Source organism: Leopardus geoffroyi, chromosome C1, assembly GCF_018350155.1.
Source record: "Leopardus geoffroyi isolate Oge1 chromosome C1, O.geoffroyi_Oge1_pat1.0, whole genome shotgun sequence".
NCBI lineage: Eukaryota > Metazoa > Chordata > Mammalia > Carnivora > Felidae > Leopardus > Leopardus geoffroyi.
The window spans coordinates 71,270,433-71,297,335 of NC_059328.1; the positions used below are offsets into that span (position 1 = coordinate 71,270,433).

The following is a 26,903-nucleotide window of genomic DNA, read 5'->3' on the forward strand; positions in this document are numbered from 1 at the left end:
CTAAGAGAATAATAAAATTTCTCTGGAACCACAAAAGATCTCAAATAGCCAAAGCAATCTTGAAAAAGAAGAACGAAACTGGAGGTATCACAATCCCAGATTTCAAGATATACTGCAAAGCCGTAGTAATCAAAACAGAACAGTATGGTATGGCACAAAAAATAGACACATAGATCCATGAAAGAGAATATATAGCCCAGAAATAAACACACAATTATACGGACAATTAATCTTTGACAAAGGAGGCAAGAATATGCAATGGGAAAAAGAGAGTCTCATCAACAAATGGTGTTGAGAAAACTAGATAGCTACATGCAAAAGAATGAAATTGGACCAGTTTCTCAAATCATACAGAAAAATAAACTCAAAAGGGATTAAAGACCTACAAGTGAGACCTGCAACCATAAAAATCCTAGAGGAGAATACAGGCAGTAACTTCTCTGACACTGGCCATAGCATCATTTTTCTAGATGTCTCCTGAGGCAAGAAAAAAAAAGCAAAAATGAACTATTGGGACTACATCAAAATAAAAAGCTTCTGCACAAGGAAGGAAACAATCAACAAAACTAAAAGGCAGCCTACAGAATGGGAAAAGATATTTGCAGGTGATATATCTGATAAAGAGTTAGTATCCAAAATACATACAGAACTTACACAACTCAACGTAAATCCCAAATGATCCAATTAAAAAATGGGCAGAAGACATGAACAGACATTTCTTCAAAGACAACATTGGGAAGGCCAACATACACATGAAAAGATGCTCAACATTGCTAATCATCAGGGAAATACAAAGCAAAACCATAAAGAGATATCACCTCACATTTGTCAGAATAGCTAAGAAACAACAAGTGTTGGTGAGGTGGTGGAGGAAAAGGAAGCTTCATGCACTCTTAGTGGAAATGCAGCCACTGTTAAAAAACAGTATGGAGGTTCCTCAAAAAAATTAAAAATAGAGCCACTATAAGATCCAATAACTTCACTACTGGGTATTTACCCAATAATATGAAAACATCAATTTGCAAAGATATGTGCATGCTTAACATTTATTACAGCATTATCTACAATAGCCAAATTATGGAAGAAGCCCAAGTGTCCATCAATAGATAAAGAAGACGTGGTGTGGGGGGCACCTGGGTGGCTCAGTCAGTTGAGCATCTGACTCAGTTTCAGCTCAGGTCATGATCTCAGAGTTTGTGGGACTGAGCCCAGTGTCGGGCCCTGCACTGACAGCATGGACCCTGCTTGGGATTCCCTCTCTTCTTCTCTCTCTGCCCCTCCCCTGTTCATGCTCGTGTGCGCTCTTTCTCTCTCAAAATAAATAAACTTAAAAAAAAAAAAGATGTGTGTACACACACCACACACAGTGGAATATTACTCAGCCATCAGAAAGAATGATATATTGCCATTTGTGACAACATGGAAGGATCTAAAGGGTATAATGCTGCCTTTCAGCCAGAACAACCACCTTCCAGTAATTCACCAAAATGACCAACCCAAAGGGAAAAAGGAGAGGTGCATGCTATATGTTCTTTAGACCTTTTGGAAAACATGGAGTTGTTCCCTCAGCCACATACATAGGAATCTACAAGAAAGGTGATATGGTGGACATCAAGGGAATGGGCACTGTTCAAAAAAGAACACCCCACAAACGTTACCATGGCAAAACTGGAAGAGTCTACAGTGTTAGCCAGCATGTTATTGGCGTTTTTGTAAACGAGGGCAAGATTCTTACCAAGAGAATTAATGCATGTAGTGAGCATATTAAGCACTCAAAGAGCGGAGATAGCTTCCTACAGTGTGGGAAGGAAAATGATCAGAAAAAGAAGGAAGCCAAAGAGAAAGGTACCTGGGTTCAACTGATGAAAGCCACCAGCCTGCCCCACCCAGAGAAGCATACTTTGTGAGAACCAATGGAAAGGAGCTTGAGCTCCATTGAGCTCCAAAGGAGCCCATTCCCTATGAATTTAAAAAAGGGTATAATGCTCAGTGAAATAAACCAGAGAAAGACAAATACCATATGATTTTACTCATATGTGGAATTTAAGAAACAAAGGAAAAAAAGAGAAAACAGAAAAACCCTGTTAAATATAGAGAACAAACTGATGGTTACCTGAGGGGAGGGGGATTGGAGGACGGGTAAAATAGGTGAAGGGGATTAAGAGTATACTTACGATGAGCACGGAGTAATGTATAGGACTGTTGACTCACTGTATTGTACAACTGAAATTAATAAACACTATATGCTAATCATACTGGAATTAATTTTTTTTTAAAAAACAACAAAGTATGGTTATCTTTAACAGAAGCAATTAGGCTTTTACAATCCTGAAGTACAGTACAATACTGATTTCCTTTTATTAACTGTGGGTCAGAGGAGGCAGGGGCTAAGTGCACTGGGTATTCTGTGCTATTACAAAGGGTGAGACCCTCAGAGTTCCAGTGTGGGTGGATCCAACAGCAGTGGGGGATCCAACAGCAGAGGGACCAACAGCAGTGCTTTAGGCCAAGGTATTTGGAGGATCTCTATAAATTTTGAGAGGTGGGTCTAAATAATGCTGTTTGAAGATGGTATGCACAATGGAAGTGTTGTAAAACCAGCCAAACCACACAGAATTATAAACACATCTGTAAAATAGTAAAACAGTAAAACAGGTTCCCTGATCACTATGAAGTTTGAGAGGGGTTCCCCAGGTATAATCTTTTCAAACAGAAGCATTAGCCTGTCTATAAGAGAAAGCTTCGGTCCAGTGAGAAAACATACAAACCATTACTAAAACACATTTAGCCATGAGAGGGGAGGTTGTATAAAATCCATTTGTAGGAATAGGTTTCTCTGGATAGTAGGCACTTTGGACAGCCTCATTAACTTTTCTTTACCAAAATTGGTTCATAAATGCCATCCTCTGTCAGCATGGTTCAATGCATGTACAGCAGGAAATACGGGAAATTTTAGAATTTCTGGTAAGGCCAGATTGTTATTTGGTTCAAACCAGGGTTCTATTTTTATGCACCCAACAATTATTATTATGGAGCCAATATTGTTTTTCCCTCTCTAGGGCCAGCTATTAGGCATCTCTTACCAATTTTTCCAAAATTATCATTTGGGAGAACAGCCCATTGAGCTGTGGCAGAGGTTTGGCTATTGATTTCCTTGACAGTAGCAATTTTGGCAGAAATATCAGTGAGGTGGATTACTTTGGCCTACAGGGAGTGAGTCTGGAATGCCCAGGAACCTTAAGAGTCAGGTGGGTCGACAAAAATATGGCATCTAATACATTTTGGACATAGGAGCCATTTTAAATTCTATTTCCATTGGAAGTAAGGACATCCCATTGTTTCCATAATATTCCAAAGTCATACCAACTAACAGTAAAAATGCTTGTGGTTTTACCCTTGGCTACAGTATAAATTCAAGTAAAGCCATAGGGGTCAGCATGTTGGGCTGAAGTATACAAAATATAAAGGTGCTGTTTCAAGGACTTCAAAAGGAGTTGCACTAGGATATTCAGTATCATACTTATCATGTTTATCCTTTAGGTAAGAACCATCAGTCAGTAAACCATGAAAAACCTGCACTCACAGCAGTTTCATATAAATTGCCACAGGAATTCAAAGGTAATCTGTCAGCACCAAGCAGTCATGAGGGGTTTCACCTGGATTTAAATGTAGTCCTTATTCTCAGATCAGGTGCCTCAATGATCAAACCTGAGTTTGAGCAAACTGCAGTTTTTCTTTGTAGACTTTAAGTCCTTTGAAGTCCAAAAGTTTGAGGGGCCTCTGGGTGGCTCAGTCGGTTAAGCTGCCAACTTCAGCTCAGTTCATGATCTCACGGTCTGTGAGTTTGAGCCCCACATCTGGTTCTGTGCTGACGGCTCAGAGCCTGGAGCCTGCTTTGGATTCTGTGTCTCCCTCTCTCTCTGCCCCTCCCCTACTCATTCTGTTTCTCTCGCTCTCAAAAATAAACAAACATTAAAAATAAAAAAAAAAAAATTAAAAAGGGGCGCCTGCGTGGGTCAGTCGGTTGAGCGTCCGATTTTGGCTCAGGTCATGATCTCACAGCTCATGGGTTCGAGTCCTGCGTCGTGCTCTGTGCTGACAGCTTGGAGCCTGAAGCCTGCTTTGAATTCTGTGTCTCCCTCTCTCTCTGTCCCTAACCCACTTGCATTGTGACTTTGTCTCTCTCAAAAATAAATAATCAACATTAAAAATTAAAAAAGTTTGAACAGGTATATTCAAAAGCAAATTGTCTACATATTCTAACAGGATAGAGCCTGCATAAAACTTTATCACATCCAAATCAGCTTTTAAGTTTCATGAAAAGTAAAAAGGACTGTTCAAGAAACGCTGTGGCATCACTGTTCAGGTATATTTCCCTTCTTTCCAAGTAAAAGCCAAAAGATATTGGCTATCCTCACCAGCTGGAGTACTAAAAACATGCCGCATAGATCAATTACTCACTTAAGAATTTGCTATCAGTGGGAATTGATGTTAGTGGCATGTGGGTGTTAGAAGCCACAGGGTGCCAAGGAATAACAAGGTTATTTATTGCTGGCAGGTCCTAGACAAACCTCCATCCTCAGACGTTGGGTTTTCTCATAGGTAAATAGGGGTATTACAGGCCAAGAGCAGGATAAGGAAGCCCCAAGCCTTGTAATATCCTATAATGGGCTTGATGTCTCCTTGAGAGGCTTATTTATAGGGTGTTAATTATACGAGAGGGTTTAAGAGATCTATTTGCATCTTGATGGGAGGTTCACTGTGCATCTTGCCGATGTCAATTGAGGCTTTTTCCCATAAAAAGGAGGGTAGCTCAGCCAATAGAAGCTAATTTAATTTCCCTGATTGGCTTTTATTACTATTGTCAAATTCAAGAATTATTTCCCCCTTTTGGGAAATATTTTGGCATGATACTTATCTAAGAAATCTCAGCCCAATAAATGCATAGGGGTGGAATAACTAAGGAGAAAAAGGGTATATCTCCAAGGGCCTAGACAAAAGGGAAAAGGTTCAGAAATAGGATCCTGTTGAGGTTTTTTAGAGATACCCACTATTTTAACTGTTTTAGTGCTCTAAGGCACTGCTTTGTAGCAATGGGGTTAAACCCTGAGAGTGTAGCTCTGGGGTCAATAAGAACAGAGAGATTTTCATTCCCAGTCTGGGCAGTGGTTTCTCTGAAGCCAATTAAGAGGGAGGATTGAGAAGAGCCCCTATAATTCCTTGGAGCTCTGTCACTGGGAATTAAGAGGACATTGTTAAGACCAACTAGAAGGGTGAAGGTACCTGCAACACTTAAATTCATAAAAATCTTTTTTCCCCAATGTCCTGGCTCTCTGCAGTAACAACAGAAACTAAGGGTTGTTTTTTTGTTTTTTTCATTTTGTTTAGGGGGCTTCATTTGCTGGTGTTGAAAATCGAGAATTTTAGCAGTCTGTCTTTTAGGTGATTCGTCTAAGATGTGAGCGAGCAGATTTGCCAAATTAACTAAATCTGTAGTGGTGAGTTTCCTGTTTCATCCTGATCCTTTTAACTAAAAGAGAAAGATCCCAGGTAAGCCCACTAATAAACAGAACTAAATGCTACCCAGGTAGACTCAACATCTAAAGAAAGAGGAAAAAATTCTTAAAATACAATTTGGAGTTGATTGTAAATAGTCATGAACAGGTTCATCAGGCTTCTGTGTGGAAGCCTGAATCTTGTTTCAACTAGCAGGTTTAACAAAAGCTACCCTAATTGCTCGGTAGAGATTTCCAGTGAGTGTTCTACCCTCTTGCCAAAAGTTAGGGGTTTCTCTAAATCACCTTCAGGATGTTACCTCGGGGCTAGTTTCATCCAATCTTTGGCCTGGTCCTCACCACCAAGCAGGTGAACTAATTAATATAAATCTGAGAAATGAAGTTAAGTCTGAAAAACGATGCTAAATTCTTCAGCAAATTTATGGGGGTCGCCACTCACTTTAGGAAACTTCATGACTCACACACAATTCGGTCTTAGTCCAGGAAAAATAAGAAACTTGGGTTTTATTTAGATCCTCAAAAGACTTAACTTTAAAGAGGACGGTTTTAACAGGCTCAGGAGAGGAAGGAGGGGAGAGAGATTCCTGTCTGCAAAGAGGGAGGGGAAAGGGGCCTCAGAAGCCATTTTGATTCCTTTCAATTGTTGGTTTGCCTCAGTTAGATTAGAAATAGTATCTTGCAAAGAGGCAAACTTAGAATCCTGAAAACATCTGGGAGCCTCAGGGTACAATTTAATATAAGCATTCCATTCAGTTTTTTGCTTTGTTTTAGAGCCTCAGCTTTCTAATTTAATTTTGAGTAAAACAAGTTTGGGGAGATAGAAATTCCCCATAACAGCCATTGATGTTCTAAATGTTGGTTAAGTCAGTCCATTTAGTTATAAATGCGTGCAGGGAGGGACCATTGTTTTAAAACAAAACCAGCCAGAGTCTGGTGTGGGGTGGGGGGGCACCCTCAAAGCATTCTGATGACTGGAATCCCATTTCATGGAGGTTTTTCTCTAGAGCAAAGAGAAAAATTTCTAAACAGCAGTTTTAATAGATACAGCCTGGTTCCAAAAGGAATCAAACCAAAGGCCAGCACAGTTCCAGTAGAAACAGTCCGGTTCTAAACAGGAGTCCCAGCAAAGGCCAAATGAGTATTCTCATACAAAGAAGAAAAAAAAAAAAAGAGACAAACAAACAAAACCCAAGGCCTTAAAACAAATCCCAAATAATGCCTGGAGAATTCAAACACAAAGCACGGAGCTCGAAATTCAGGATAAAACTTACCCTCAAACCCCAGGGTGGGCGAGAAAGCAGTGAACCCAGGCTCTCTGGGTACCAGCACCCATTTGCTCACCACCTTCAGAGCTGTTGGGGGTCTTCTCTAGATCCCACTTCTGCTCACTAAGTAATATTAACCTTGAAAATAAAACTGCCAGCTATTTTACCAGCAAAAAAAAAAAAAAAAAAAAGTGTTTTTTTCGGGAATAGCAGAGAATTGCAAACCAGGACAAACAGGCTACAGCAAAACCATAGGCAGATCCACAGAACAAAGGAGAAAAAAAGTACTCTTTTATGGAGGAAAAGGAGAAGTTAGGAAGGCTGTTAAAAACAGTCAATCGGAGTAAGCTAGGAGTCTGAACTATAGTGGCCTTTCATTGGCTAAGTTGTAACGACGTCTCATTGGCTGGGCTGTTGCCAGGGAGGAAGAAAGCCTTTCTTCCCCCTGCTAGGGTAGTAGAGTGGTATCCACAGGCAAGGTGCCCCAGCTCTCCTCGTTGACAAGGAGTGGTCGAGTGTGAGAGCTCCCCCTGCTTGGCCTCCTGCCTCCATTCCAAAGGAGGTTTCCTTCTGATTTTCAAGGACTAAGTCTTTCCTCGTTCAACAGGAGTTGAACCAGGAGTCATCAAACTCTAGGTGTCACGTGGTTTTCATCCTGCCTGCCAAAGGGTGTTTGATTACAGTTCCCAAAAGCCTTAGACATTGTTAGGTGGGCGAAAGGAAAAATTAAAGACCGATTTTTACCGCCCTTCTTGGGTTGTTTTGAGGTACCTAACAGAAAGGGCTGGTAGATAGGGAAAAGCAAAGGTAAGCAGAACATCCTGCCTTCCAATGTACTGTTGTAGGGCTGAGATTCTTTCAAACTAAATATTCATTTTCTTGCAAAACGATGGAACGTGCTGCTTGGGAAATACCTCATCATCCTACTTCCTTGCTAGTGTGCCCAGAGTGCCACCCGAGGGGCACAGCAGGGCAATGAAACAAATTTGCATTTGAGGTCAGACCTGGGTTTGAATGCCTGCCTGCCTCTTTCGGGCAGGCACTAACTGTGAGACCTGGGAGGTTACTCAACCTCTCTGAGTTTCCTCATCATCGGCTGAAGGCAGGCCCTCAGAGAGTGGTCAAGGTGGGTGACTACACCCACACCACCTCTTCTTAGGGCTCAGTTTTGCTTTTCTTACAGGGCCACGAGGACCAGACCTGGAGGGGCAGGGGAGAGGCACTGACCTCGAAGTCAGGGTGGTGGCGGATGGGTTGGCACAACGCTGGATCCTGGCAAGGGCAGCGGGCCCCTGCCCAGAGTGGCAGCACCAGCAGCGGCAGCAGAGCGAGCCCAGGAATGCCACGTGGCCGGCAGGCGAGGAGGCACAGGCGACAGAGCAGCGGCAGGGCCATGACGGCAGTCACTGCCCGGCAGGAGTACGTTCCTCCAACTGGTGGCTCAGGTCCAGCCTCTCAGCAAGGCGGACCCTGCCTCAGGGCAGAGGTGATGGCGTGGGAGGGGCTGAGCAGTCTGGGCCACTGGGGACATGAAGGTCAGGTGAAGGAGAAAGGCCGAGGTGAACATCTCCCCTGGCAAGCCAGTGCCTCATGCCCCCAGCAGACCTGCTGACTCAATCAAGTAAATATCATCACTCCCTCAAACTCACAGACACCCCCTCAGCACGCTACACCTGTCTTTGTGTCGTGGCCTTTGTACTCCTCGTGCAGTATAAACGTGGAAGCAGTCCCCCAAATGAGAAGCAGGGGGCTTTGAAAGAGATGACTGAGCAACATGGTTGGAATGGTGCAGGTTAGGGAGCTCTCCTGGGGTGCTCTGAAACCGGCCCCCATGCACAGAGGGCAGGGAGAGACCAAAGACAGAGGCAGCCGCTCCAGGTTGCTAGGTGGCAGTTTTAACAAAACAGCAAAGGGAACTTACATACAAGGCTCGTCTTGGACAGCAGCAAGACGAATGGATCCCTGTGGCTGCCCTCCACGTCTTAAAAAGCTTATCAAGAGGCCCTAACTGGGCTCAGGCACATAATACCGTGCAGATGTTTTTACCACCACATCACCACCTCAAGGTTATGTCCTTGGAGCAGCCTCTGGGAGCAGGAAAGGCAAGCGGAACCTGTATTCCAAGGACAGGGGCGCGGGTGAGGAGCCTCAGAGTGCTCACAGGTCAAGGGGCGGGCGAGCATGTCTTTTTGATGACATTCCCCAATGCACCACCCTCAGTAACAGGCTCTTACAATCTCACATGCCTGAATGGTCAGCAAGGGGTTTCATTAACGTGGAGGTGGCTCTTTTGATGGCTATCTGCTGCATCGGAGGAGGATGCCACAGCAACAATACAAGCACCTGTTAGAGAAAACACAGACTAAGACAATAATTCCCCAAATTAGTGACACCTCTTTCTATTAAGAGCCCTAGGATCCAAGCCATTGATTTATTCAATATTCTAGCCTGGGGTTGGATCACTCAGGGCATTTTCACCTGTGTCCTCATGTGATTCGATAAAGATCTACATTAGCATACTCATAAGGTATGAGCTCAGAACATTTTGGCTTGATAATGGCACAGGCACCTCCTTGTGAGGTAGTAATAATGTCCAAGGACATCCTATTTTAGAAGATAGTTTTGCTTGGGGTGACTCAGTCAGTTAAGCGTCCAACTTCGGCTCGGGTTATGATCTCATGGTTTGTGAGTTTGAGTCCCGTGTCGGGCTCTGTGCTGACAGCTCAGAGCCTGGAGCCTGCTTCAGATTCTGTGCCTCCCTCTCTCTCCCTGCCCCTCCCCTGCTCTCACTCTGTCTCTCTCTCAAAAATAAGTAATAAACACTAAAAAATTTTTTTTTAAAAAGAAGACAGTTTTTCTCACTAGAGTCATTTCAGTGTTCAGTAAGGACAGGTTTTTTTTTGGTTTTGGTTTTGGTTTTTTGGCTATCGTTCAGGGCGTGCTGACTGAATTTAGTAAGGGCTTCTGTGTATGCTATAACATCCTCCAGACCTATGGAGGGAGCAAAGACAGTAGCCAAATAATCAAACCAGTGAAAGACAGTGTCTACCTGACCTTGAGGAGAGGGAGGCTGGCAGCTTTAGGAACCTGACTCAGTTGTGCACACTACACATGTTGGCCCTGGGGGGCAGCACTGTGAGGTGTGAGGAGATAGACTGAGGACAGGATTTGCCAGAAGAGGAACCCCCATCTTCTCTTCTCTCTCAGGCTCTACGTTCTGTTTCAGACACAGTACATTTCAACAGGTCCGGCTTGCGGCAAGACAAGGGGACCCCAGTGGAGACTGGGCAGTTTCTCCCCACCCAGGAATTTGAAGGAACTCACCAGCCCTGGCGGTATGCCCTGTTGCAGATTCCAGTAAATCATTCCTTTCCCAGGTGTGATGGGGCTTGGCATTCTCAGCAGATAGCATATTGATCCACGGTGCAGAGCTGGGGCAACGGCTGTTTCCCGTCATTTCCACACCTTTTTCGTGTTGGGGGCCTTGCCAGGGGTCCCCAGTCTGGCATATGGGGCAATTGGCCCTGCTCACTGAGTATCCAAATGTATTATTCCACCTGGTTTTATCTGTTAACAATTTAACATGCTGTCTTAACATGTTTTCTTTCTACCAACCCTGCCACTGGTGGACTATAGAGGAGATGAAACCTCCATTTAATGTCATTTTTTTTTTTTTTTTTTTTTTTGCCCAGTCTTATACAGCATGACCTTTGAAATGTGACCACCACGCCCGACCCCAGTTGCTATCTGATGAAGGTGTCCATAAATGGCACTCACTCTCTCTAATCTCCTTATGGTGGCAGCCTGTTTTGCATTGCTGCAGGGGATGGCTTGGGTCAGGCCAGATGCTGCGTCCACAGAAACCAGGGCATATTTAGAACCCTCACTTGAAGGGGACCAATACGATCAACTGGCCAGTCCCTCACTGGTTGGGAACTCCAGTGAATGGCCCCAGATTCTTTCAGCAGTTGCCTTGGGTGTTGTTTAGAACACACGGGATAGCCTGTCACTTCATTAGCAATGTCACTGTACTTCAAGGGCAATTTTGGCATCTTTGGCAACACACCATCCCACCTGGACCTCGTGATGGCCATTCTTTCTGTGCACCCAGTCTGCTGTATCTACTGCAGGGTCTTTAGCTAAAGCTTGTACCTGAGACAGGGGGCATCAGCTTCCGGATTGCCAGAGGGGGTTGTCAGTGCCTCATGAGCTGGGACATGGAAAACAGTGAGGGCTGCCACCAACTGTAGGTTCACATCTCAGGAGCTCTCCTGGGGTGCTCTGAAACCAGCCCCCATGCACAGAGGGCAGGGAGAGACCAAAGACAGAGGCAGCCACTCCAGGTTGCTAGGTGGCAGTTTTAAGAACAGCAAAGAGAACTTACATACGAGGCTCGTCTTGCACAGCAGCAAGACGAATGGATCCCTGTGGCTGCCCTCCACGTCTTAAAAAGCTTATCAAGAGGCCCTAACTGGGCTCAGGCACATAATACCGTGCAGATGTTTTTACCACCACATCACCACCTCAAGGTTATGTCCTTGGAGCAGCCTCTGAGAGCAGGAAAGGCAAGCGGAACCTGTATTCCAAGGACAGGGGTGCGGGTGAGGAGCCTCTAATCACCTGGGTCCAGCTCATGGGTCAACTGGCAGTTAACATCTTTTTTGATCATGTCCCCCCCAGTGAATGGCTAAAAGATTTTTAAGATACAGATACTTGTTCTGAATACAAGCATCTAATTTTGCTTCCTCTCATGCTTAAACTCCAGTAAAAACTTAAGCCCACAAGGACAAGGAGATGACAGCAACATCATTTTGGAAGCTGGAAAGCATGAGAGGTAAGTACCCCAAACCCCAAAAGTATGGAAAACTGACAAACAACCCAGTTTAAACCACAGAATCCTTAAAATGTTCCAGAACTGCAAGAGGTGCCTCAAGAATTAGAGCAAAGGGGGAATAGGGAGAGGCTGTCTGAAAATAAGGGGGAATATGGTGAAAGCTGCTTAACAAGCAGATCATTTCTCCAGGCTTATGTCTCTAGGCAACTATCTCTCTCCCATCTCGACTGAAGTCTGGAGGTTTCATTCTCTGGAGTGGGTAAATTCTCTAATGTCCTTACAGAAGAAAGATAAGAAAATTGGGAGAGCAGTCCAGCAGATAAGAAATCGTCAATTAAGTAATTCAAGAAAAACTTCCAGGACTGAAGCACTTGAGGTTTCGGAATGAAAAGGCAAAGAATAGATCCTAAAAGCTTCTAGAGAAAAAAAAAAAGTCACAAAAGATCAAGAATCAGAATATCATCAGATTTCTCAACAGCAACACTTGAAGCTCAAAGACAATGAAGGAATGCATTTGAAATTCTAAAAGAGTATGGTTTACACCTAAAATTATTAGTCAAGTGGGAAAGTCATTTCAAACGTCAAAATATTTACCTATCATACAGTCTTGCTCAAGCAACCGCTAGAGAATGTGTTTTACCAAAACAAGGAAGCACGCCATGAAAGACTAAGAGGGGCGCCTGGGTGGCGCAGTCCGTTAAGCGTCCGACTTCAGCCAGGTCACGATCTCGCGGTCCGTGAGTTCGAGCCCCGCGTCGGGCTCTGGGCTGATGGCTCAGAGCCTGGAGCCTGTTTCCGATTCTGTGTCTCCCTCTCTCTCTGCCCCTCCCCCGTTCATGCTCTGTCTCTCTCTGTCCCAAAAATAAATAAATGTTGAAAAAAAAAATTTAAAAAAAAAAAAAAAAAAAGAGGGGTACAGAAAATAGGAGATGGCACTAGGAGCCCGGGCCTTTGAGAGGTAATCAGGTCATGAAGTAGGCATCCTCCTGAATAAAATTGGTGCCCTTATAGAAAGGACCCTAGAGAGTCCCATCACCTTCCTGCTGCCTTGTGAGGACACAATGAGAAGAGAGCCATCTTTGAGCTAAGAAGCGGGCTCTCACCAGACACCAAATCTGCCAGGGACTTGCTCTTGGACTTCCCAGCCTCCAGAACTGTAAAAAATACGTGTTTGTTGTTTAAGCCACGCAGTCTTTGCTACCTCTGTTATAGCAGCCTGAGAGGACCAAGGCACCAGCTGGGGCTGATGCGGCCAGTGTAAGGACCACACTCTGAGAACCACTGCCTCAATAGATCCTGTCCTTTGGAACTTGAATAGTTAGGTGGTCTTCTAAACCCGATTTGTTTTTCAAGAACTGATTACAGCTTGGTGGGATGACACCTTAGGATTGAATCTAAGTGGTGTTTCCACGTACTGAAATCATTTTTGAGGCTAGCTCGAGTAAACATTTCAATGCAGGTGTCAGCCTGAGGCATACGGGTTAAAAATTAAATATGAAAGTAGCAGTGGGCTCTGTTCACAGTAGGTAATACCCCTTTGCTCATTTAATTCTCACAACAACCCACGAGACAGACTCAAACTAGTGTCATCTCTAGTTTACAGAGGAAGGGGCACCAGAAGTTAAACATTTTCATACAGATAGTAATGTGTGGAGCTAGGATTTGAACTTAGTGTAGCTCCAAAGGCAGGATCTTAACCATGCTATTCAGTCTCCATCCCCAAGAAGAACAAGGCTCAGGCTGGTCAGATGCCTGGGAGCCTCATCCCTCACCACCTTTAAGCAAGAATCATCAGTTCAGATGGCGGAACACAGCCTCCTAGGGCTGTTTTCAACAACCATAGCAATGTGATTTTGGTAGATGGTAATTTAAATTAGATAACAAGACCACAGTCTGCTTCGCAGCGATGGAAAAAACAGGGTCACCATTAGGATGACACAGTCTAAGACTCCACCACGAGAGGGTGCAGCGTGGGCCAGGATGGCTTCCAAACTCTCCATGAGCCATCCTTTCCACACTTTGAATAGAAACTCTCAGAGTCCCATCTTACATCCATCTTCCCCTCCTATAAGCGAAAGCGTTCAGCCTTTACTGGGATCTTCCAGATATAACAAGGTGACCGCCCCACTGAGTAAGCAGCCCAGCATACTTTAAGGAAAATAGTAATTACAAAAAGCTTCTTAACCTTGAGCTGGAAATTGTCTACTATGACCCTAACTGTTCCTAGGTTTTCCCTTGGGAACCTCCAGAGCAACTATGATAGCTTTTCCACAAGGTACTCTTCAGGCATCGAAGATGAGCAACCAGTATCTCCTCCTCTTCTGCTTTCCAAAGCTTTCCTTTTTGGGGCTAAATAAATCAAATTCCCTCAACTGTTCCTCCTATAACATAGTTTCCAGACTTTTTGCCATCTCACTCATAACCTCTTTTTAATATTTTGTTTTTTATTTTTATTTTTGAGAGAGAGAGAGAGACCAAGCATGAGCGGGGGAGGGGCAGAGAGAAAGGGAGGCACAGGATCTGAAGCAGGCTCCAGGCTCTGAGCCATCAGCACAGAGCTCGAATGCAGGGCTCAAACTCACAAACCGCGAGATCACAACCTGAGCCGAAGTCGGATGCTCAACCGACTGAGCCACCCAGGTGCCCCATCACCCATAACCTTTTTTGATGAACTTGAAGGATGTGGTGCAAAGCTAATCTGTACATTCCAGGTCGGGCATGGTCTGGCCAATGCAGCATACAGCAAAATTGTTACCTTGTATGGGCGCTTTCTGGGCATTAACGATGTCTTAGCTTTCTAGGCAGTGATATACCTCTTAGCTCATAATAAATTCATGATCAACTAAAATTCCTTGCTATGTCTGACAGGAAATATTGTTCAGCCAGGTCTCTTTCATCTTTTACCCATGCAGTTTGTTTCATGAAAAAAGAATTTTACATTCATCTCTTAAAATCCTACCTTATTTGAGCCAGTCCATCTTGAATGCAGAGACTCAGAAGCAACGTGTCCTCGTGTACTCCAATGAGAGAAGTTTAGGAAAAACGTGACAACCTGTAAAGCCTGACTTTTTTAAATGGCTTCTCAGGGGCACCCGGGTGGCGAGTCGGTTAAGCATCTGACTCCTGGTTTTGGCTCAGGTCATGATCTCACGATTGGTGAATTTGAGCCCATATTGGGCTCTACGCTGATGGCTTGGAGCCTGCTTGGGATTCTCCCTCTCTCTCTGCCCCTCCCCTGCTCTTTCTCTCTCTCTCCCTCGACCCCTCTCAAAATAAATAAATAAGCTTTAAAAAAAAAAAAAAAAGGCTTCTGTCTGCATGCATGGACAGCCACCAAAAAGGTGTCCACTTAGCAGCTGCCAGACAGTGGAGACCAACAGGGACAGAGGTGTCACTGCGGCTGCTGCTCCTTTGGGGGCTGCTGCTATTATTGCTGCTTTGCCTCTCCTTGCTTTTCACATCTCTCATTTTTGAATCCCAAAGCAAGCAGAATACGTTTCAAGAAGACACTAGGATGCACAATCTTCTCATAGGATTTACAGAAATGTCTCTGACTCTCTGCAAATGTTTCTTTGACAGTTTATGTGTACGTGTCAGGGAGGGGGGCGTTTTTAAAGCTTTGAGAGTGCAATCTCTTACTTTGAAAGAAGACCCACTCCTCAGAAATAATTGGGCTTTGACTTGATACAAGATCAAATGTGTGGAAAAAGGTTTATAATTTATAGTTTGCCTTTACTAAGCGATAAGAATATTTTGCAATATTATGTCATAACTGTTTTTGTTTCAAACCCCAATTTTCAAGTTCTTATTTTTTATAGTTGAAAATTCTGATTAAAATCACAAGTTATCTAACCCTGGCTCTCAGCTTTTTTTTTTTTTCTTTTTTTTAATATTCCTTTCCAGTGCAAGAAAAAAAAGTACCATGAGTTGTTCTAGTATGAACGAGAACCAGACAGCCATGGCCATAATTGTACATTCCTTAAATCCCATCTCTATTGCCCGGGCAACCCTAGTTAGAGATTTTTTTTTCTTCATCAATGGAAGGTGTGTTCTTTCAGGATTGGAATTCACACAATTGGAAGATGTGTTCTTTCAGAATTGGTAGAGGAGTAAGACCTACCTTATATGTGTGGGACAATCTGAAATTAATTGGTGGCTCTCCAGTGGAATCTTTGAACCAAGGGAAATAAGCTATGTAGGATACCTTTTGATGGGAAACAAAACCCTACTGCTGTAATTTTAAGTGAAGAAATAGCCAAGTAAAATTTTTAAAAAGCGTCCATTCTATAATCAAAACTGAAGCCTTATTAAATGCCATCTAACAAAATTTAAAATAGGAAGTAATGGGGAACAATTAAAATGATCACGTTAAGAATTCTGAAGACAGGAAGAATCATTGTGGGAAAGCAAAGGGCCCGGGCAAATGAAGTAATGGAATCATAAACAGAATGATTAACGTCCTTGAGCTCAGATTTATGAGATAACAACCAGCTGGTCATCCTGGCAAGGTAAGAACCTTACTATATGGTGACTGTCCACAGAAACAAAAAGATAGAAAATAGGGCCATTTAAATTACATATTGAATCAATAATGGCAAAATAACAAAAGCCTCTTTGGTATGGAATTTTTAAAATCACCCATTTATTTACTAATAATATTTGTGATCATTATTATATCATCAATAGCAATAGTATAAGTAATTATTTTCAGTTGCCATGTTGCTGTGTACAATGCACTTTAGTATGTATGATCCTATTAAAACACATCCAGCGGATGATCAGTCACAGATTCAGATCATTGTGTCTCTTTAGCATATTCCAAATAGATATCTGAAGTTCAGTCCTTGAATTTGGTGGCATGATTACTACCAACGTTAGACCCTTGCCTTTGTGAAGATGCCAGGGAATTTCCTCTTCCTCCTCTCTCTCTGTCCCTTAGGGTTTTTGCTCCTTTGGCTCCGTGCATAATGTCGCCGAGGCTGCACCGCCGCTATCGGGGCTCTGGTACCACTGCTCGTATGGCCCAAGACCATCTGTGTTGGGTTTTGCTTTCTTCCAAGTGTGTATCTGCTCTTGCTGCGGAGGCCTCCACGGCGCTTCCCGCCAGGACAGCGACTGCCAGGGTGCTTGCTGGGGCGCCTCCCTGCAGCCTCTGCGTTGCCCTTGCGCTTTGCTGGGAGACCCAAGTCCCAGTTTGGGGCTTGCGCTTTCCAGGAGATGTTACAGAAAATGTTACCATTTTTTATAGAAACGTGAATGGGTTTTTCCTCTTGCTTCAATGTGGATTTCAGAATTTCACTGTTACGTATTTTTGTTTGTTTGGAGACACATGCTTATTTATGTTGGTCAAGCTTGTTAATGATGTTTTCGGTTTTAAGCTATGAATAAGATGATGATGATGTTGATTAGTGAAAAGGGGTCCCAGAGCAGAGTGATTAAGAGTTCAAGCTCCCGGGGCGCCTGGGTGGCGCAGTCCGTTAAGCGTCCGACTTCAGCCAGGTCACGATCTCGCGGTCCGTGAGTTCGAGCCCCGGGTCAGGCTCTGGGTTGATGGCTCAGAGCCTGGAGCCTGTTTCCGATTCTGTGTCTCCCTCTCTCTCTGCACCTCCCCCGTTCATGCTCTGTCTCTCTCTGTCCCAAAAATAAATAAACGTTGAAAAAAAAAAAAAAAGAGTTCAAGCTCTGTTGGGGCGCCTGGGTGGCTTTGGCTCAGGTCATGATCTCACGGTTTGTGGGGTTGAGCTCTGCATCGGGCTCTGTGCTGACAGCTCAGAGCCTGGAGCCTGCTTCGGGTTCTGTGTCTCCCTCTCTCTCTGCCCTTCCTCTGCTCGTGGCTTGTGCTCTCTCTCTCTGTCTCTCAAAAATGAATAAACACTGAAAACATTAAAAATTAAAAAAAAATTCAAGCTCTATCAACATACAGAGCTGGGTTCAAATCTGCCCAATTCTAATCATTTGACTACCAGAATGTTATGTAACTCTTAGAATTTTTATTTTGTACAAAACAGGTAATAATAGTATGATTCTCACAGGATGCCATGAGAATCATGAACAAAAAGGAAATGCAGGGCACCTGGGTGGCTCAGTCGGTTGAGTGTCCGACTTCGGCTCAGGTCATGATCTCCCTATTTGTGTGAGTTCGAGTCCCACGTCAGACTCTGTGCTGGCAGCTCAGAGCCTGGAGCCTGCTTCAGAGTCTGTGTCTCCTCCTCTCTCTCTGCCCCTCCCCTGCTCATGCTCTGTCTCTCTCTGTCTCTCAGTAATAAATATTAAAAAAAAAAAACCAAAAAACGAAATGCATGTAAAAGCCTTTGGACCTGACACTTATTACTACTAATTTTCATTACTGTTCTTATTGGAGTACCAATTACCATATCCTACATGCAGCTCTTTGTACAAATAAGCATTACATAAGTTTTGGTTTCATAATGAAATCAGTAAATGAATATTAATATATGGTACCTCTAATATCTTATCCAGTGAAATTGTAAGATTTAAAATTTGCATATCCCTTTCTTTAAGAACAAATGTTTTCATTATTACTTTATAAAGTTCTCCAAGGCTTATGCCATCAAAAGCTAACAGAAAAGATTTCTGGCTTCAGCAAAAATTTTCTCTGATAGACCTTAAAACAAAGCAAGTGCAATCTTTTCTCCAGGGAGAAAAATCAAATGCAAGTAAATATTTATAAATAAGTATTTAAGGAGGAATAAAATAAAATCTGTCAATAGTCATCTATTCATCCACTTGTACATACTATTTAATGAATATGTGTAGAGTGTTACAATGTCCTAAACTGATTCTGGATTAATCCCTTTAAATGCATTGCTGGCTGAAGAGAAGGCTGCACTGGGCTTAAGGTTGGGATGAAGGTGGGGGGACTTGTGGGCCAGAAAGGAGCCCATTCCAGGGCTCAGTATCTCTATCGTCAAGTGGGGATGTGGCTATTCCTTCCCTGCCTTCTTTGAAGGATGCCCTCATCTTCCTGATCCCTGTGCTGGAGTGTCCCAGGGCTCCCTCTTGACCTCTTTTCTTCTTAATCCATGCTCACTTTTTGAATAATTTCAATCAATCCCATGACTTTAAATACAATCTATATGCTTATAATTCCCAGCTTTATATCTTCACTCTAATCTCTCACTTGAGCTCCCGATTTGCACTTTTAATGGCCCACTTCGTACTGCCATTTGGGCATTAAATGGGCATCTCAAACTCACCCTGTGGAAGATGAGCTCCTGATTCCCCCCTTCCCCACACCTGTTCCTGCTCCAATGTTCCCCATCTCAGTAATCCCCTAGCCAATCACCAGACTGTGCAGGCAAAGCCCCTTCTCTCTCCCACATACCATGTCTAACCCATCATCTTCAAGCTCTCCCCCTAAACATTTCTCACCTCCTCCATCATACCTTAGTCCAAATAAGCATCAACTCTTTCCAAAGGTGCTGCAATAGCCCCTATTTGAACACTTTTGTTCTTGTCCCCTCAAAAGCAGCCAGAATTATCTTTCAAAATTGTAAGTCATATTCATTGTATTATTATCCAACACATTCCAAGTTAAACCCAAAGTCTTTACCAGGACCTCTAATGCTCTAGACTGCTGGTTTTTGCTTGTCATTGGCCTTCAGTCTTTCTTGCTGAGTGGCTTCTTCCCACTCTTTGACATCCTACCTTGTTCTTTCCTCAGGGCCTTTGCAGTCACCGGTCCCTCTGCTTAGAACACTCTTCCTCAAGCTTCTCGAGGCTTTTCCCACCACTTGTTTCAGGTCTCTGCTCATCTGTTACCTCCACATAGTTCTCCTGATCAGCCTCTCTTTAATACTCTTTCTCACATGAAATCACCCTACTTGGCCTCATTTTTCTTCAAGCATTCATCAACACCAACATTACATTTATTTGGTGAGTGGCTTAACTTAACCATCAGAAGAGATTCTTCTTATTCATGTCTGAAGTCTTGTCACTTGGAATAGTGTCTGATACATAAAAGACATTCAATAAATGTTTCTGAAATGGGTAACTGAATGTCTCCACTTCCTTCCCACCCAGGGAACACAGTACCATGGGCAGACTGAAGTTCGGTTCCTTGACTTTTTGATACCATTTACTGAGCACTTATGTGCTAGGCATAATACTGATGTATTTTCCCCCCGTATATTCATTATCATGTTTAATCCTTAAACTGTACAAGGTAGGTATTCTTATTGACATTATTATTTCTATCTCCTATTTTACAGATGAGGAAACAACTCAGCAAGGTTCAATAACTTGGCCAACACCGCTAGGAAGAGATAGATCTGTGTTGGGAAAGGCAGTAGTTTGTTGACCCTTGCACAGCTGCTGAAGAGTACCATGGGCCCGGAGCATTCCCTCGTGTGGAGATAAGGAGCCATCACAGCCTGTGTGGGACTTACCCCTTTGTTGGGGATATCTTTCCTTGTTTTGGGTTTGGCGTATACTCAGGGAATCTCTCTCCCTATTTTTTCAAGCTCCTTATCTTACGTGTATGTGCACGGGCAGGAAGATAGGGGTAAGCTATCTCTAAAACAGCTCTAATAAAACCTTTCAAGCTGTTTAGCCAAAGCTCCAGATAATTCCATTATCTCATCTAAGATTTTCCCATTCTTAAGTGTAATTTGTTTACTGTTACAAAGTAAGTCACAGGACCTACAGAGAATTAACTCAGATATCTGGTACATGTGAGTGAACAAGCTTTACTCCCCAGCCCCCGGCCCCCCTCCCCCACCCCGCCCCCACAAACACACGGGTGTACAATGTACTTTGTATATTAATTCTGTCTCCAGGAATTTAGAAGAATTGGGCTTAGGAAAGAAAACTTCTGTTGTTCCCGACAGCATTCAAAATTATATCCTAGATGAAACTTTTAACCAAGTAGAATTAACTCCTAGAGAAAAGAAGCTTGATGGTGCTGTACTCATTGATGATCTTGCTGTTTTTTTCAAGTCACACTTACCTCCCAAGATGCTTATAACATTGTCGACTCCTGCCCAATAAATATTCTGATGCTGGTGAAGAGGTTCTTTATATTTTTGACCTTGGAAAGTCATTCACATGGATATTTTGTTTCAGAATATCCCATTTTTCTTCCTGAAATATGTATCATTATACAAGGCTTAGTATTTCATTTCTCAAACCTCTACTTGTCTACAACATTGTTAGAAATAAGTCTCTCACTGTTCTTGTGAAACTTGGCAAGAGATTGAGAACGGAAGTTTTTCTTATTTATTTATTTATTTATTTATTTATTTATTTATTTATGTTAAGTTTATTTGCTTATTTTGAGAAAGAGAGAGAGCAAAGGAGGGGCGGAGAGAAGGGAGAGAAAGGATTCGAAGCAGGCTCCACACTGCCAACACAGAGCCCAAGGTGGGGCTCAAATTCAGGAACCTTGAGATCATGACCTGAGCCAAAAGCAAGAGTCGGATGCTTAACTGACTGAGCCACCCAGCACCCCAGAAGTTTTTCATATTTAATTGCTAAAGTGAAAACAGTTGATTATCTGAAGAACATGTTTAATCCTGCTTGGCCTTTTTCTGCGTCCCCAGAGTCTCCAAGACAGCTTCAGACAACCATGGGATGTTAGAACAGAAGAGACACTGGAAACTGCAAACTTAATCCCTCCTTTTAGAGATGACGTGACTTGCTTCCATTGGCCTGGTTTGTCTCCGGGGAATAGAGATGCATTAAACTATTCACATGGGCAAGAAAAAATTAGGAAAAGAAACTGGCTTTCCAAATGTACTGCAAATACAGAGTAACTGGTTTTTGTTAGCCTCCTCTACCGCACCCCACCCTCCATTAGCAGAAACATGAGAAAGTTCAGAGAATCTCATTGTTAATGTCTGTGTTTGGAGTCCAGCTCTTACATAATATACAACTGAAAGGATAGAATTTTAGGTAATTATTGGGTCTCAGGCTAGCTTAAAACCCATCCAATTGTCTGTTTGCAACTGTGAGTAATGAACACAAGAATGACTATGATGATTCCCAACATGGCGTAGACCAGATGAAACTGCAGAAGATTCCAGGACTTGATTAAATGTTTAAGATATTACCTCATGGGGACACCTGGGTGGCTCAGTCAGTTAAGCGTCTGACTTCGGCTCAGGTCATGACCTCACGTCCGTGGGTTCAAGCCCCACATCAGGCTCTGTGCTGACAGACAGCTCTGAGCCTGGAGCCTGCTTTGGATTCTGTGTCTCCCTCTCTCTGCCCCTCCCCCACTCACACTCTGTCTTTCTCTCTCTCTTTCAAAAAGAAATAAAACATAAAAAATAAAAATAAAAAAATAAAAGATAGTACCTCATAATAAAAGCAAGTTCCCTTAAAATAGCACTTCAATTTCCAGTAGTCACTCCGGATGGCCAGGTGACGTTATTTATGCCATCCTAATCAATTATGCAATTGCCACCATTATGTATTCTGGGCAAATGAACTCATCACTCTTTGTTTCCACCCCTACCAACTTCAAAGAAACATTATGAAGATAAATCAGACAAAATGCATGAAGACAGGAGCATTACACTGGGGTTCTTTGGAAGTACACAAATAAATTGTGTGTAAGATTTATGTATTTATGTACACAGAGCATTCTTTTGGTTAGAAGCTTTTCTCAAATTCTTAAAAGGAATCTGTAACCTCAAAGTGGTTAAGAAGCACTTACAGTCGATCAAAAAAAAAAAAAAAAAAAAAAGGGATTTCATTAGAGCTGTTTTAGAGACAACCTCTCCCTACCACCTTTCCCTGACAAAGACACACACTCAGGATAAGGGTCTTAAATAGAAAGAGAGTTCCTGAACTTACAAGTGTTTTTATGATGCGCAACAAGTCACTACCCTCCATGATAATGCAGTTGTCCATGGAAGCACCGGAAGACCACAAACTGAATCAGACCCTACTTTGGCTACTCCAGTCAATGCAACACCCTTTCTGTCAGCACAAATAAAGCCTACTACAGCCCCAGAAAATACATCTTCTTTAGCTATCACTGTATCTTCCCCTCCACCCTTTCCTCATAATCATTTCTGACATGCACACTGACCTTCTAAATGTCTTTTTTTATGTTTATTTATTTATTTATCTTGAGGGGGGAGGGGCAGAGAGAGAGGGAGAGCATGAGTCTTCAGCAGGCTCTGCACTATCAGCATGGAGCCCGACACAGGGCTCAAACCCGCGGACCGTGAGATCATGACCTGAGCCGAAACCAAGAGTTGGATGCTTAATGGACTGAGCGACCGAGGTGCTCCCTACCCTCTTAATTTCTAATTTAAGTTGGTAGTAAACAACAGATTCAATGCCCTAACAGGTTATTACTTAAGTATACATCGAGCGTCTTCCAGTTTCCAGGCACTATGCTAGCCAGGGATGCAACAGAAAACAAGGTCAGTGCTTCCATGATGAAGCTTGACCCAACAAGGGCCAGAAAGGAAACCAGTACAACGCAGTCTGGGGGGGGGGGGGGGGGCGGGTAGCACAGGAGGAGAAGCAGAGCAGACGGGGCACACACAAGAGGAATGCCTAATTCAGTCTTGATGGTCACTAAAGGAAAAGAATATTTAAATTTTTTTTTTTTCAACGTTTATTTATTTTTGGGACAGAGAGAGACAGAGCATGAACAGGGGAGGGTCAGAGAGAGAGGGAGACACAGAATCGGAAACAGGCTCCAGGCTCTGAGCCATCAGCCCAGAGCCTGACGCGGGGCTCGAACTCACGGACCGCGAGATCATGACCTGGTTGAAGTTGGACGCTTAACCGACTGCGCCACCCAGGCGCCCCTAAAGGAAAAGAATATTAATAAACATCCCCTAAATAGCATTCACTGTACAACCGGCACTCTTCCAAGTGCTTTGTATCACTGTTTAATTCCCTTAAGGATTCCAACAACATTAACTGAAGAGCCAGACTGCAGAGTAAGGAGGAGGGTCACCGGCACGTTCCAGGCAGAAGTAAGAGCAGGTATAAAGCCCCAGACGTAGGATAGCATGGAAGAGAAACAGACACAAAGGTGCATCAGAGGCACCTTGTGACAGCTCACCAGATCTAACTGCTAAGTATTCAGGGATTTTGCAAACCAGCAACTGTTGGTAGCTCAAAATCAGCCACAGCAGGAGTATTTACATTATGGAAGTTGGCAAATATCACAAATCAATCAACCGATATTTGGGTTTGGTTTTTGGTTTTGAGAGGCATTTTATCAGCACACCACTATGCCGAGGTGTAGGAAATAAGGACTTGACAATGACGGTCATTAACCACTCTGACGTGAGAGTTGTGGAGCAGACTTCTCTTAAGGTTCACTGCTTGTCTTTTGGACAGCAACCAAATGAGGTTTGTCAAAGACTGGAGTATAACTAGAAAACGTCTCATACCTTGAGTCCATTTTATGCTGGGGACATGCCCAACCCGAAATGCTTTGTTTGTTTATCTTGATGTGGATCCCATAGACAAAGCTATTGTGTGTTTTTCTATGCAGCTCAAGGTCAGTTTGTTTGTTGACAGATATCATTACGATGGTGTGCCAACATCAGCTCAAAGAGAGGAAAAGGATGATATGTTAGAATATCGTAGGGGCACCTGGGTGGCCCAGTCGGTTAAGCATCCGACTTTGGCTCAGGTCATGATCTCACAGTCCGTGGGTTTGAGCCCCGCGTCAGGCTCTGTTATGACAGCTCAGAGCCTGGAGCCTGCTCCGGATTCTGTGTCTCCCTCTCTCTCTGCCCCTCCCCTGCTCACGCTCTCTCTCTGTCTCAAAAATAGATAAAAACATTTTTAAAAAATCATATAAAAATAATTTAACATTTTACTGGCACTATGACCCAACTTATACCGCACACCTAGATCCCTACATCATATCTGAAATATACATGTCACCCTCCATCTCAGTAGTGATGCTAACCTATCCCCTTCAAATTATAAAACCACTCTTGTTGTCACAGTGCATAGAGAGGAGCAATTTTTACATCCAGACTGGATGCAAAGTCTATGAGTAAAGCACAACGTCTTTAAAACTCTTAGGAAATCTTTTAGGACTAGAAGGAAATTCTTCCCCAGTTCTCCTCACCTTGAAGTAAGTAACATTAAAGTGTATATGTACATGCAATCAGCCCTGAGAGGCAGAAAGTTTCACTGAAGGACAGTGATGTGTGCTGTCTGAAGATGGCAACACTCAGTAGGAAGGAAATACTATGTTTCTAATGTATATCCGTTCACCCTATGCTGAAACGTAGATTATGACAAAAAGTGCCAGCGTTAATGCAGGGGAAGCCCTAAACAAGGTGGAAATTACATGGTCCATTTTGAGCATTCAGAATGGCTGTGTCCAGAGCAAGAAGAGGCCTTTATGGAGTAAGGAAATCACTGTCACTTTTCTACGGGTCCCGTTACTGTCTGCAGACAGATCATGCACTAGGTTATTTGTGTGTTCATATATTTATTCAGATTTTTTTTTCTGTGCAATGCTCCCCTTGTTCACGTCCCATAGATTTTAAAAACAACTCACCGAGGGGCACCTGGGTGGCTCAGTCGGTTAAGCGTCCGACTTCAGCTCAGGTCACGATCTCGCGGTCCATGAGTTCAAGCCCTGCGTCAGGCTCTGGGCTGATGGCTCAGAGCCTGGAGCCTGCTTCTGATTCTGTGTCTCCCTCTCTCTCTGCCCCTCCCCCGTTCATGCTCTATCTCTCTCTGTCTCAAAAATAAATAAAAACATTAAAAAAATAAAAAAATAATAAAATAATAAAATAAAAACAACTCACCAAAAGACAACTTTTGTCTTGGCCACCATGTTTCCCATGCAGAGCTTACTTTTTGATAGGATCATTCTGGCCAATCTTCCTGATGTCATCACAGCCTCTGCCTAAACCACAGCAAGAAGATCCAGAGCAACAGATGAAAACCCAGACAGGGCAGAATGGTGGACGATCCTTTTCTGCCAGCAAAACAGAGCCGGAGACCATGAGGAGACATACCAGCCCGGTGCACCTGGCTGTCCTCCCCCTCCAATTACGCTGCTGTTGGCCACCAGCATGGTCTTCACCACCTGGTTCTTCACTTATGAGATCACCTCCCTCAAGTACACGCAGGGTATATCTATTGCTTATGTGAAAGAGAAGAGCATAAAATAAAATTTCTTGATCCTATTATGTGCTAAACAACTCACCTATCTTCTTCCATTTAATCCTCACTACAAACTACAAAGAAGGTGGATTTAGGCTCATTTTACAAATGAGGGCAAGTCCCTTGCATAGGATTACACATCTTACATTTGACTCATCCATTCAACAAACACTCATTGAGTGCTCCCTATGAGCTGGGTGTTCTGTAAACAAGAGGTGTTGGTTGGGTTAAACGACAGCAAATAAACACGGTCCAACTTCAGTTTGGTTTCAGTTTTCCTGCAGTGAAAGTCACAAGAATGCAGACTCAGTCCTAAATGTTTCAATTTGGAAATGAAGTTCAGAGAAAGCGGTGCTTCTTCAATCTAATGAACATGTGTTAAGTGCCTATAGGAAACAGGGTCCTATGTTAGAACCGTCAGACCCCTTATCCTTGGCCTCACTGGCTATCATTGTTGCTTGAAGAATGCAGCATTCCCTTCTAATAAAAGCATGGAAGCCTAAAATACAAAATCCAAAAAAAAAAAAAAAAAAAAAGTAGAGCTCTTCAGTTTAGAAGTGGGAATGCTTGAATTTTTGCTCATTCTGGGCAGAATATCTCAGATTGTGCAGATTACAGTTTGAAAACCACTGAGCAGGGTGCCTGGGTGGCTCAGTCGGTTAAGTGTCTGACTTCGGCTCAGGTCAGAATCTCACAGCTTGTGAGCTCAAGCCCCGCACTGGACTCTGTGCTGACAGCTCAGAGCCTGGAGCCTTCTTCGGATTCTCTGTCTCCCTCTGTCTCTCCTCTGCTTGTGGTCTGTCTCTCTCAAAAATAAACAAAAAAATTAAAAAAAAAATTGTTTTTTAAAGAAAAGAAAACCACTGAGCAACTCAGTACGGCATTGATTCAGGAGAGTAGGCATTGGGTTCCATGACCCCTGGGGTGCTGATCTGGGGAAGGTGCTGAGGAGCTCTGGTCCTGGGACCCACCTGAGTGTAGACTGGGAGGTCATTCATGTACACAACCCCACCACTCTCCATAACCTTCCTTTGGCAAGGGCTGGCATCTTCGGTCTTGCCTACAATCACCCCGTTGTGCTCGTGGTCTTCCTGGATGGCATACCTGGGGGGCAAACTCCAGAAATGCCGACTGCAAACAAGGAAGAAAACCATCAGATCG

General features: G+C 43.4%; 1 protein-coding gene and 1 long non-coding RNA gene across 2 annotated transcripts in view; both read right to left on the reverse strand.

Annotated features, from left to right (window-relative positions):
• The window catches only part of CTBS (chitobiase), a 42,960-nt gene extending 33,841 nt beyond the window's left edge, over nt 1–9,119 (reverse strand). Inside the window, exon 1 of the mRNA XM_045478075.1 lies at nt 8,009–9,119. Within this exon, the coding sequence (XP_045334031.1) occupies nt 8,009–8,176 (168 nt within the window). The 5' untranslated portion in view covers nt 8,177–9,119. The remainder of the gene's footprint in view (nt 1–8,008) is intronic.
• A 7,118-nt stretch (nt 9,120–16,237) lies between these two features.
• Nucleotides 16,238–20,928, reverse strand: LOC123598144. The gene is made up of 2 exons (XR_006712416.1): nt 20,584–20,928; nt 16,238–16,993 (listed from the first exon to the last, which is right to left on the reverse strand). It is a non-coding gene; the product is annotated as an uncharacterized LOC123598144 (long non-coding RNA).
• Nucleotides 20,929–26,903: the final 5,975 nt, after the last annotated feature.